General features: G+C 57.6%; 1 protein-coding gene across 3 annotated transcripts in view; it reads left to right on the top strand.

Moving 5' to 3' along the window:
* STX6 (syntaxin 6) overlaps nt 1–12,265 on the top strand; it is a 59,130-nt gene that overhangs the window by 42,135 nt on the left and 4,730 nt on the right. For 2 of the 3 annotated variants that reach the window (XM_089311950.1, XM_051841020.3), the window contains one exon: nt 5,921–7,138. The exons of the other annotated variant lie outside the window; for it this stretch is intronic. In XM_089311950.1, the coding sequence (XP_089168076.1) occupies nt 5,921–5,997 (77 nt within the window). In that variant the 3' untranslated portion in view covers nt 5,998–7,138. Of the gene's footprint in view, nt 1–5,920; nt 7,139–12,265 lie in introns of those variants that run through there. 3 annotated transcript variants of the gene reach the window in all.

The following is a 12,265-nucleotide window of genomic DNA, read 5'->3' as shown; positions in this document are numbered from 1 at the left end:
CTGCACAGGAATCCTTGGCAGAGGTGCTAGGGAGACGCCTGCTGGTGGCGTCCCAGCACTGGCCTTGGAGGGCAGCCGCGCGGGTGGCACGTGCTTCTCTGAGCGCAGCTGTAGGCAGGGAAGTGTCGGGGCGATGGAAAGCCCAGAGGTGGAGATTCACCCCTCCGCTGGCCAGGGCTCAGCACAGGAGGCTTATGGGGTTCGGAGGCAGTGGGAAGGAAGCAGTTACCTTCTCTGTATTTTTTGTAGATGAGTTTCATCTGCTCACCTTTCCTTTTTTTTTTTAATTTGAAAGTGTTAAGGAGACAGACATCTTCCACTTGCTGGTTCACTCCCCAAATGGCCGCAGTGGCGGGAAGGGGCCAGGAGGAAGCCAGGAGCTTCTTCCAGGTCTCCTAAGTCGGTGCAGGGGCCCAAGCACTTCACCATCCTCTGCTGCTTTCCCAGGCCATTAGCAGGGAGTTGGATCGGAAGTGGAGCAGACAGGACTTGAGCTGGTGCCCATATGGGATGCTGGCACTGCAGGTGGCAGCTTTACCTGCTACGCCATGGCGCCAGCCCCTCAATTACTCATCTTGATGAAGATAGTTTTAAATTATTGTAAATGTCTTTCTTCTTTTTTAAAATAACTATTTCTTTTTTTTTTTAGAGCAGTTTAGGTTCACAGCAAAACTGGAAGAAAAGTACAGGGTTTCATGGACGCCTTTTCCCTGATCACTGCGTCCACTAGCAACATCCGTCACCACAGTGCTGACCCTGCCCGTCATCCTCAGAGCCGGGGGGTGGGGGGGTTACACCAGGTTCATCCCTCACCACAGTGCTGACCCTGCCCGTCAGCCTCAGAGCTGGGGGGTGGGGGGGTTACACCAGGTTCATCCCGCACCACAGTGCTGACCCTGCCTGTCAGCCTCAGAGCCGGGGGGTGGGGGTTACACCAGGTTCATCCCGCACCACAGTGCTGACCCCTGCCCGTCATCCTCAGAGCCGGGGGGTGGGGGTTACACCAGGTTCATCCCGCACCACAGTGCTGACCCTGCCCGTCATCCTCAGAGCCGGGGGGTGGGGGTTACACCAGGTTCATCCCGCACCACAGTGCTGACCCTGCCCGTCATCCTCAGAGCCGGGGGGTGGGGGTTACACCAGGTTCATCCCGCGCCACAGTGCTGACCCTGCCCGTCATCCTCAGAGCCGGGGGGTGGGGGTTACACCAGGTTCATCCCGCGCCACAGTGCTGACCCTGCCCGTCATCCTCAGAGCCGGGGGGTGGGGGTTACACCAGGTTCATCCCGCGCCACAGTGCTGACCCTGCCCGTCATCCTCAGAGCCGGGGGGTGGGGGTTATACCAGGTTCATCCCGCGCCACAGTGCTGACCCTGCCCGTCATCCTCAGAGCCGGGGGGTGGGGGTTACACCAGGTTCATCCCGCGCCACAGTGCTGACCCTGCCCGTCATCCTCAGAGCCGGGGGGTGGGGGTTACACCAGGTTCATCCCTCGCCACAGTGCTGACCCTGCCCGTCATCCTCAGAGCCGGGGGGTGGGGGTTACACCAGGTTCATCCTGCACCACAGTGCTGACCCCTGCCCGTCTGCAGGCTCACTTTGCTGGTGTACGTTCTGTGGCTTTGCTGTGGGGGGGCCGGCGTCCCCATCACAGTGTCCTCCAGATCTTCCCTGTTCTGTAAGTCCCCTGTGCCCCGCCCACTCATCCTCCCTCCTCCCCAGCCCTGCGGCTGCTCCGTGGTTGTCCACTTGAACGAGGCACAGTGGGAACCTTTTCCCAGTGGCTTCCCTCACTTAGGAATGCGCAGTTCCATTTCCCACACGTGTGGAGCAGCACTCCCTGTCTGGATGTGCTGTAGCGTGCAGTCATCCCCCGCAGGGAGGATTGGTGCAGACCCCCCGTGGATGCCTCACACCTTGGCTGGTACCAGAGCCTGTCCATATTTGCCTGTGAGAAGATCGGGTTTGTGAGTTAGATGCAAGGTGGTGTTAGTAGTAACGCATAGAGCGAGTCTGGCAGTGCCCTATAATGAAAGTTCTGTGGTGTGGTCTCCCTCTCTCTCCCAGAATTCCCCCCTGCACTGTACTCTCCTGTGATGGGAGGCGAGGCACTGAGTGGATGCCATCAGTGCTGGGCTGCTGGGTAAAGAACACGGTAACACAGTCCCCTAGTACCGGGACAGCCCATGTGGTGACCCGATACGCTGCACAGAGGGGTGACTCATGCCCTGGACAGCAGATTTCTTCATGCTAGTCAGGATGGTGCAGGATTTAAGACTTGGGAGTTTATTTCTGGAATGTTGTGTGTAGTATTTGTGGCCTGTGTTGCCCATGTGTAACTAAAGCCACAGGGGTGAGGTACTGCTGTGCTTGGTTGTCTCCCAGCGTTGGCTGCTGCAAACGTCCATCCATGTGCAGTTGTGTGTGAGCTTGCAAGCTTGGAACTCCCTTGGGTGCAGGTAATGGTGCGTGGTTGCAGGTGGAGGTGAGGATGTTCAGTTTTGCAGGAATCTTCCGAGCTGCCTTGCCTACCGCTCCACACCCTGGCAGCACGTGGCTTTGGTCGTGTTTCCCACGGGTGGTGGGGGCATCCCTGGAACACCCTCCCGTGGGCCCAGGGCTGCCCATCAACCTTGGTGTTCATTCAGGTCTTTGTGTACTTGTCGGTCAGGTTGCTTTGTTATTACTGGGTTTGTGGGTTTCTTGTACACTTTGGGAGTGCCTGTTACCAGATGTGTCTTCTGCCAGTGTTTTCCCAGCCTGGGGCCTGTCTTAAACTCTTCACAGTGTCTGTGTGAGCAGTTTGTACGGCTCCTTCCTTTGCTGTGGCATCGCCAAGCCAAGGTCCCCGAGGACTTCTCTGTGCGTGTCATCTAGCATTCCCACACCAGTTTCGTGATTCTGCACTTTGCATTTAGGTCTGGGTCCATTTGGTGTAGAGGCTGCCTGTGGCTGTCGGGTGTCTCGATGTCAGACCCTGCTCTGTATGGCCCTGGCTCCTCCGTCGGAGCCTGGTTTCTGCGTGCCCTTGGCTGGCTGGCTGGCTGCCAGCAGCACGCTGTCTCAGGTGCGTGCGGTGGTACGAGCGCAGCCTCGTCGTCGTCCCACAGTCCTGGAGCTTCTGGTCAGTCTTCTCTCGCTTGCTCCCTAGCGTGGGTTTCAGATGTCAGATCCTCAAGCTGAGCCAGGTGTTGTCGCCTTTCTTTTTGATTCTTCGCCAGAATTCCCGTCTCTGCTTCCACTGTCCATCTGTTCCTGCAAGCTGTCGGCATTTTCCGTGAGCCCCTCATACGAATCACGGCTTCTGAAACTCCTGGTCTGAGCACTCCGTCACCTCTGCCAAATCTGACATTGGCCCTGATGCTTGCTGGTTGTGCCGTGTGACTTCTGGGTGAAAGATGTGGTGGTGCACGGTCTGGCGGTGCCTCCGGTGGGTGTGGCAGTGACCGCAGCAACTCAGCCCTGGGCTGAGCCTGGGCTGCGACTGGGAGTCCCACTGCTGCTGCTCAGTGTTTGCCGGGAATCTTCTGCAGGGGGTGGGTTTGGTCATTTCGCCCCTCCCAGGCTAGTGGGCTGTGGTGAAGCAGCTTCTGTAGGCAGGCCCTGGCCACAGCACAGTCCCTGCACACCTCCAAGGTGGTCACGCCCCCTCCCCCGTGCTCCCTGTATACCTGGGTCAGCTGCTAGGGGTGAACCTGTCCATGTGGGACCCCCGTGCCTGCTCGCCTGGCACTGCAGCTCTCGGACTCGTCCCCACTGTTCCTCCAGCCTCAGTCACGGGGCTGTGGCACTGAGAGGTGGCTGCAGGTGGCTTTCTGCCCACCAAGTTGTGGCTTCCTATGTTCACCAGACGTCTCCTCCTCTGACAGATCTGAGAAGAGTTGTTGCTTTCTCATGAGTGTGTTCAGTTTTTACTGTCTGGACAGAGTGGTGGCCTCTTGTATGCTGGATTGGAGACCCAGGGTTGGTAGACCGGTCGTGGTGTTGTCTGTAGGGGCGGTGCTGTCCCCAGTAACCGTGTTGTCTGTAGGAGCATTGAGCCAGTCGTGGTGTTGTCTGTACGCGTGGTGCTGTCCCCAGTTGTGTTGTCTGTAGGGGTGGTGCTGTCCCCAGTCACTGTGTTGTCTGTAGGAGCACTGAGCCAGTCGTGGTGTTGTCTGTATGTGTGGTGCTGTCCCCAGTTGTGGTGTTGTCTGTAGGGGTGGTGCTGTCCCCAGTCGCGGTGTTGTCTGTAGGTACAGTGCTGTCCCCAGTCGCCGTGTTGTCTGTAGGAGTGTTGAGCTGGTCGCAGTGTTGTCTGTATGAGCAGTGCTACCCCGTGCCCGGCTCAGTCCTGGTTCAGGAAGGTGCTGAGTGCACAGGTCCGTGTGCTCGCCCCAACATTAGCACAGGAGCTCCTGGTGGGTCCAGGTGCAGTGAGGTGTGGCTACCCTCAGAGGCACTTGTTCTGCTCTCGCTGGTTGGGTGACCCTTGGCCAGTTGAAGGCTCTGTGTGGTATCCGTGACGTCACAATATTGCTAAGCACTGGTTGTGCTTTCTGGGCAGTTTCACGTCTCTTTCTCAGATTCCCAGTAGCTGTGATGCACCGAATCTGAGCACTCATAAGGCTGTGCCCCTTTCCTCTTGGTGGCCTGCACTTGTGTAGGCAGCGGAAGTCCCTCCTTTGAGCCCTGCTTGTTCTGTGCATGGGCCCCCAGCATGCAGAGTGCACCCTGGTGCCGAGGGCGTGCTCTGGGGCCCCTGTCCCACGCGGTGTTCAGTCTCCACTCAGATGAAGTTGGGGACGCAGTCAGTGGGGGTCAGGGCTCTGCCGCCCCCCGGGCGTCTCCGCCCTCGGCCGCCTGGCTGCGGTCTGTTCCCTGTGCTTTGCTGCTGCAGGTTGCGGGTCTGGCAGACGTGCCTGCTCTCACTGCTGGGCGAGGGTTGGGCACCGACCCTCTTCCCTGGATGTCGTGTGAGCTCAGCCATGCCCCTCCCGAGCTGCCCTGTTGTGGGGAGCAATCCGGACTAGACTGAGTTACTGGAATTAAGACTTATTCTATGCATCTGCTCTCCCACTGTGGGGAGCAAACCGGACTAGACTGAGTTACTGGAATTAAGACTTATTCTATGCATCTGCTCTCCCACAATATGGCGCTGGGAGAGAAGTAAACAGCTTCCGCACAGCTGCCTCCAGTTCAACCAATAAACTGTAGGACTTGCTCCTGATTGGAGGAGAGCAGCGTACTCGGCGTGTGGGCAGCCGAGTTAGGATTGGCGGAGGAGGACTATAAAGGAGGAGAGAGACGGCATGCACCAGGAACATCTATGGGGAACATCTAAGGGAACCCGTGCAGCCCCCGAGAGAACCGGCCGGCGGTGTGCCGCTCCCCTGTGGAAGTGGGGAATGTGGCCAGGGGGAACTGCCCTTCCACGGAGGTGGAAGGGATAGTAGCCAATCCGGGAAGAACCAGCAGCAAACCCGGGGAGGGCCGAGCAGACGAAAGAACAGTGCAGGGTCCTGTGTTGCTCCTCCACGAAGAGGGGGAGCGACATAATGGTGCCGTGACTCGGATATGAAGCCTAGGCAGGACTTAGTGTCGTTCCTCCACGAAGAGGGGGAGCGACACCCTGTCAGCTGCTGCTTCCTGAGCCGCTGGCAGTGTCTCACCTCCCTGTACCCTCGTGTGGCACTCACAGGGAGAATGTGGTTCCTGCTGAGTCGGGAGACCTGGCATTGCTGGGATCTGCGACACCAGGGCCAGCATCTTTTCAGGGATGCTGAGACCCCGGCACAGACGGGGTCCACACACCTAGGCAGGCTCACAGTCAGGCCCCGTCACTTGCACACCAGTCCCTTTGCTGCTTGCCTGAGCCCCATGCGCCTGCATCTCGGGGAAGCAGAGGCTGTGGAGCGCTCACACGTATCCTGCCTTCTAGATCGGCGCCAGTGGTGTGCCATCGCCGTGCTCTTTGCAGTCCTGCTGGTCGTGCTGATCCTGTTCCTCGTGCTGTGACGGACGCCTCCGCCAGGAGCCCTCGCTGCACACGACCTCGGGGAGAGGGAGAAGCCAGCCCAGCCGCCTGCCCCCAGTCCTCTCCAGGAGACGGCCGCCACGCCAGCTCCACGACTGGGAAGGGAAGAGGGGTCAGGAGCCCCCGCCCACCCCAAGGCCAACAGCCGCTGCTTTGCCTCTCCAGACCGCCTTCCCCAGGGGCCTGTGAGCGGCCCCTCCCCTGTCGTCGCCCCTCCGCCGCACCTGTGGGGAGGGCTGGCCGCTGGCTGCCTCTTGCTTCCCGTCGCTGAAGCCTTTCTCAGCCCCTGAGCGTGCGCTGCTGACGAGATCTGGAGGCTCGGGAGAGTTTGTGACAGAGACTTCGGCTCCCGTTCCAGGGATGAGTGCTGAGATGAAGTCCTTCCTCCCGGGCACTTGCTCGTGGCGGGAGCAGCAGGTGGGAAATAGTGAGGCGCCTAGGGTTTGGGCTTCCTGGAAGAGCAGCACAGCCTGCGGCGGGCTGGCCATGTCGCTGACTGATGCCCTCGCACGGGGTGGGGTGGGGCCGCTACTGCGCAGAGAGGGCGGTGAGGAGGAAGCGTAGCTCGGGACCAGGCCTCTCCGGCCGTGAGTGACAGGGAGGCTGGGCAGATGCACTCGGCTCACTCTTGCCCCAAAGACAACAGCTTGATTTTATGCATTGAGATAACTGAGCCAGTCCAGATTCACGTGGTAGATGCTGAATTGAGTTTAATTGGAAACCGCTGAGACACTGAACGCCAGGCTTCTGAAGACTTTGTAACTGCCGCAGGTGCACACACTGTGTGTGGGGTATTTTTGTAGCTTCCCTGAGGTTGAGCAGCCGCGGGGCCTGGAGCCAGGGCTCGGCGGTGGAGGCTGCGGGTCTGTCTCCTGTCCTCCTTTGTCCCGGGAACAGCAGCCTCTGGACCGCGCTTCCGTCTGGACCTCATTTCCTGTCCTTTCTGGGTTATTCCTCAGCACACTGACTTTTTTCTCTTTTACCTTTTTCTCGTTTTGTTTCTTGTGGTTTTGTTCTGGGATTTTCTTTCCTCCATGTTTATGATTTGCTATGATGTGCTTGACCAGCTAACTTTTGAATCGCACTTTTAAATAAATGTTTGTGACAGTTTTTTAAGAAGGATATTTTATCTTGTTGAGGGCAGCTGAACTCAAGCCAGCGCTGTTTCTTTCCAGATTAGGAAACAGGTGACTATCACAAAGGGCTTTAAGTGGGGCACTGGTTATTTGTGTTTACACAGTTCTAAGACTTACTCAGCCTTCTGTAAATTGACAACAGGAACGGTCTTGAATTTGCACTGAGCTGTGGAAGACTTGTTAACAGATGAACGTGGCCCTTGTCTCAGTGCCGGGCCCCACACCCCGTGGTGAAGGACCGTAGGTCTTCACGGTGCCCCACTCAGAAGCCGGGCCACTGCCCTGCTGGTACCACGTTCTGTGACCTGGATCAGTGGTGTCTGGCAGGTTCCAATCGGCACGTCTGCCTCCCTGATGGAAGTTGTTGTGGGCCCAGTGAGGCTGGTGCAGAAGACGGAAGTCAGCGGGAGACAGCATCTCCCCCAGGGCCGCCAGGTGTCACCTTGGCACTGGGCTGCTCTCTGGCTCCAGGGGATTCCTCCCCAGTGACCTGCATGCCACTAGGCTTGAGCGCACCTGAGTGGGCAGAGGGAGGGCATAGGGACACTCCCACTGCCCGTGAGTACCTGCTGGCGGGGGGTGGGGGCTTCTCTGTCAGCTCCCGGCTCCTGTCCTGTGTTCATCAGTCTCGACGAACAGGCCGACGTGAGGGACAGGAGACAAGGGGCTCAGGGTATGTTTCCTGAAAGGACACTTTCCAGGAGCAGCCCTCGGGGACCAGTCCCCATTTGTGGTCTGATCTTCGTGGACCGTGGAAAACCGCCGAGCTGTGCATCCTTGGGCCCTGTGGCGACTGGCAGTCACACCGTGTGTGTTGCCTGAGAGCCTTGCACAATTCCAGAATTCACAGCAGGGCTGAGGGGGAGCTTGGCGGCTTGCCCGTCACTCTCTGCCTGTAGCCGGCGTTAGGCAGCCTGGTGGGTCTGGTAGCAGCAACATGGCAATGTCCACATCTTGCAGCATGAGAGCACTGTGAGAAGAAATCCAGGTGAACGCCAAGCGGACTCCGCGTTCAGTGTCTCGCCGTCGTTTCCCCAGCTGCAGCGTGCCACGAGAAGACATCTCTTCCTTGCCGCCTCTAATTTCTTTCTTTTCGTTTTAAAGATGTCTTGATTGATGGATTGATTTGGAAGGCAGAGCAGTAGAAAGGGAGGCCGGGAGAGATATTGTCCATCTGCTGGTTCACACCTCTGCCCACCCCCCCACATGCACACAACAGCTCAGTCTGGACCAGGCTGAAACCAGAACCCAGGAGCTCCATGCGGGTCTCCTGCATGGGCGTCGGGGCCCCGAGCACTTGGGCCATCGCCAGCTGCTTTCCCAGGAGCATTAGCAGGGAGCGTGGTCAGAAGCAGAGCAGCCGGGACTCAGGCCGACACTTGCCGTACGATGCCGGCATCAGAAGTGGTGGCTTAACCGCAGTGCCACGGCGCGGCTCCTCCCTGTCGGGGTTTTGAAGGATTCCTAGCACTTGCTAAGAGTGAAGCCGTGAACACCTCATCCTGTGGGTTCTGTGCTCCTTGATCCCACAGTTTGTGGACAGAACAGGAAGTGTGCGGAAAGCTCAGGTCTCAAATGCGGAGTACCCCACCCTCGCTGGCACGTCTCTCCCTCCCAGTTTTCTCTTAAAATTTACTTAAAAAAATCTTTGAAAGAGCAGACATGGAAATGGTTCTTGGGGTTGCAGCCCACGCCCTGGTCCGCGCTGGGCACTGGCGGTGCTGAAGACAGCACCAGGTGACAGGCTTCAGGGCATGTGCTGCGGCCGCCTGGTGGGCCTGGTGAGAGGAGGTGGCTTTTCTTCAGTGTCCAGCTGCCCCTAACCCGCCTCCAGCTTTCAGGAAATAAGCTTTTGCTTAGATGCCTTGCTCCTGTTGGTCTGCTGCATGTCAGCCCTGTACCTGGTTACATCCACCGGGAAGCTGCCCTCTGGAGTCCAGTCTGAAAAACCGAGAGCTCTGAGTAGTGTGGAGCCACCTAGAGCAGCACTGGCCTGAGTCGCATGGCCAGAGCCTGGTGCTTGGCAGCCGGAGTGAGCAGGGACGACTCCGTGCAGCCGTCTAGTGGAGTCATCTTTTTGATGTGGTCTCGGGGACTGAGGCACAAAGCTCAAGAGGACAGTCACAGCGCACCCTACAGCCATGGGAGTTGCTGGGTGCATTTCATTCTGGACTTGGCTGTGGGGAACCAGCATGCTTTCTGGGGCAAAATAAAGGCACTGGAAGCTAACCTTAGCCCAGTTCATACCTGGTACTAACAACATGCTTACACACCTGGACATCGGTGCTTTTACCTTTAGAACAGTGCTGAGTCAGTGCTGCGCAGGTGTGTGGAGTTCCTAGTCTCAGGTGTAGGTGCAGGTGTGCAGTGCTGAGTCAGGTGTGTCTGTGCAGGTGTCTGGAGTTCTTAGTGACAGGTGTAGGTGCAGGTGTGCAGTGCTGAGTCAGGTGTGTCTGTGCAGGTGTCTGGAGTTCTTAGTCTCAGGTGTAGGTGCAGGTGTGCAGTGCTGAGTCAGGTGTGTCTGTGTGCAGGTGTCTGGAGTTTAGTCTCAGGTGTAGGTGCAGGTGTGCATGCTGAGTCAGGTGTGTCTGTGTGCAGGTGTCTGGAGTTTAGTCTCAGGTGTAGGTGCAGGTGTGCAGTGCTGAGTCAGGTGTGTCTGTGCAGGTGTCTGGAGTTCCTAGTCTCAGGTGTAGGTGCAGGTGTGCAGTGCTGAGTCAGGTGTGTCTGTGTGCAGGTGTCTGGAGTTTAGTCTCAGGTGTAGGTGCAGGTGTGCAGTGCTGAGTCAGGTGTGTCTGTGCAGGTGTCTGGAGTTCCTAGTCTCAGGTGTAGGTGCAGGTGTGCAGTGCTGAGTCAGGTGTGTCTGTGTGCAGGTGTGTGGAGTTCTTAGTGACAGGTGTAGGTGCAGGTGTGCATGCTGAGTCAGGTGTGTCTGTGTGCAGGTGTGTGGAGTTCTTAGTGACAGGTGTAGGTGCAGGTGTGCATGCTGAGTCAGGTGTGTCTGTGTGCAGGTGTGTGGAGTTCCTAGTCTCAGGTGTAGGTGCAGGTGTGCAGTGCTGAGTCAGGTGTGTCTGTGCAGGTGTCTGGAGTTCTTAGTGACAGGTGTAGGTGCAGGTGTGCATGCTGAGTCAGGTGTGTCTGTGTACAGGTGTCTGGAGTTCCTAGTCTCAGGTGTAGGTGCAGGTGTGCATGCTGAGTCAGGTGTGTCTGTGCAGGTGTCTGGAGTTCTTAGTGACAGGTGTAGGTGCAGGTGTGCATGCTGAGTCAGGTGTGTCTGTGTGCAGGTGTCTGGAGTTTAGTCTCAGGTGTAGGTGCAGGTGTGCATGCTGAGTCAGGTGTGTCTGTGTGCAGGTGTCTGGAGTTCTTAGTCTCAGGTGTAGGTGCAGGTGTGCAGTGCTGAGTCAGGTGTGTCTGCGTGCAGGTGTCGAATTCTTAGTGACAGGTGTAGGTGCAGGTGTGCAGTGCTGAGTCAGGTATGTCTGTACAGGTGTCTGGAGTTTCTAGTCTCAGGTGTAGGTGCAGGTGTGCATGCTGAGTCAGGTGTGTCTGTGCAGGTGTCTGGAGTTCTTAGTCTCAGGTGTAGGTGCAGGTGTGCAGTGCTGAGTCAGGTATGTCTGTACAGGTGTCTGGAGTTTCTAGTCTCAGGTGTAGGTGCAGGTGTGCATGCTGAGTCAGGTGTGTCTGTGCAGGTGTCTGGAGTTCTTAGTCTCAGGTGTAGGTGCAGGTGTGCAGTGCTGAGTCAGGTGTGTCTGTGTGCAGGTGTCTGGAGTTTAGTCTCAGGTGTTGGTGCAGGTGTGCATGCTGAGTCAGGTGTGTCTGTGTGCAGGTGTCAGGAGTTCTTAGTGACAGGTGTTGGTGCAGGTGTCCATAGAGGAGTGAGGAGAGAAAGGACTTGGTGTCCCTTTCTGCCTTCAGTGACCCTTGCCCTGCAGTGCCCTCTGCTGCCTGGCTGGCATTGGCCTTCTGCCCTGCTGCTGGGCTTCCCCCTCCCATGGGCCAGCCCCACCTTCGTGAGAGTGTTTTGTCAGTGTCATCAAGCAAGCTCCCAGGTGTCAGAGGTGAGAACCCCAGCTTCCTGTATTCTCCCGGCCTTGTCGGCAGCCCAGCCCTCCGCTCTGGCCAGCACCTGGCAGCCGTGGGCTACGACCAACCTCAGGGCGGCTCTTTGCAGCATCACAGGAAGCAGATGTTAGGCCCTGCTGCTCCCCCCATCCATGTGATAAGAAGCAGCCTGAGCCCTGGTGCCAGCCGCTCACAGCCCGCAGCCACTGGAGGGTCGTCTCCCCCATTCCCTGGGTGAGGGGCCGGCAGAAGCCACAGAGTCTCTGGGAAAGCTGAGGACAGGCAGACTCGGGTGAGGCTGGCAGTGCTTTCCCAAGCCCGTGGGGCTCCAGTGCCATCCTGTTTGAGAACTGCTATAGTGTCATGGGCTTGGAAAGGAAAACACCCTTGCAGAGTCGACGTCCATCCTGGCTTTGCTCTATCCTTGATGTGAAATAAAACTCGACGACTCTGCACACCAGAAAGCTTTTAAAAATATTATGAAACGAAGCGGCTCCACTGCCCAGCCCGAAATGTGGTGCTTACTCCCTGAAGCGCATCGGCGACATTCACGCTCGACGAGGAGTGACACAGGCTGTGAGCTCTGTGCCGCGTGGTTTTGCTGTGGCCTGGTTGCTCCTTGGTTGTTTTCCTACCGAAGCTCAGCTCCCTCTGCTCCTGCTGCCCCCAGGTAGAAGCACAGCTATGTGTGGCTGCCTGGGTGGGAATGGTAAGCTGAGTGACTTACAGGTATTCCTAGCCCAGTGTAAGCACCCCGGGGGACCAGAGAGTGGAACAGGTAGGAGCCGAGTCCCTTACTGTGGGGAGCAAACCGGACTAGACTGAGTTACTGGACTTATTCTATGCATCTGCTCTCCCACAATATGGCGCTGGGAGAGAAGTAAACAGCTTCCGCACAGCTGCCTCCAGTTCAACCAATAAACTGTAGGACTTGCTCCTGATTGGAGAGCAGTGTACTCGGCGTGTGGGCAGCCGAGTTGGGATTGGCGGAGGAGGACTATAAAGGAGGAGAGAGACGGCATGCACCAGGGAACATCTAAGGGGAACATCTAGC

This window comes from Oryctolagus cuniculus, chromosome 13, assembly GCF_051225735.1.
Source record: "Oryctolagus cuniculus isolate XC-2025 breed Fujian yellow rabbit chromosome 13, ASM5122573v1, whole genome shotgun sequence".
In the NCBI taxonomy this organism is placed as follows: Eukaryota; Metazoa; Chordata; class Mammalia; order Lagomorpha; family Leporidae; genus Oryctolagus; species Oryctolagus cuniculus.
This window is presented reverse-complemented; position numbering and strand designations above follow the sequence as displayed.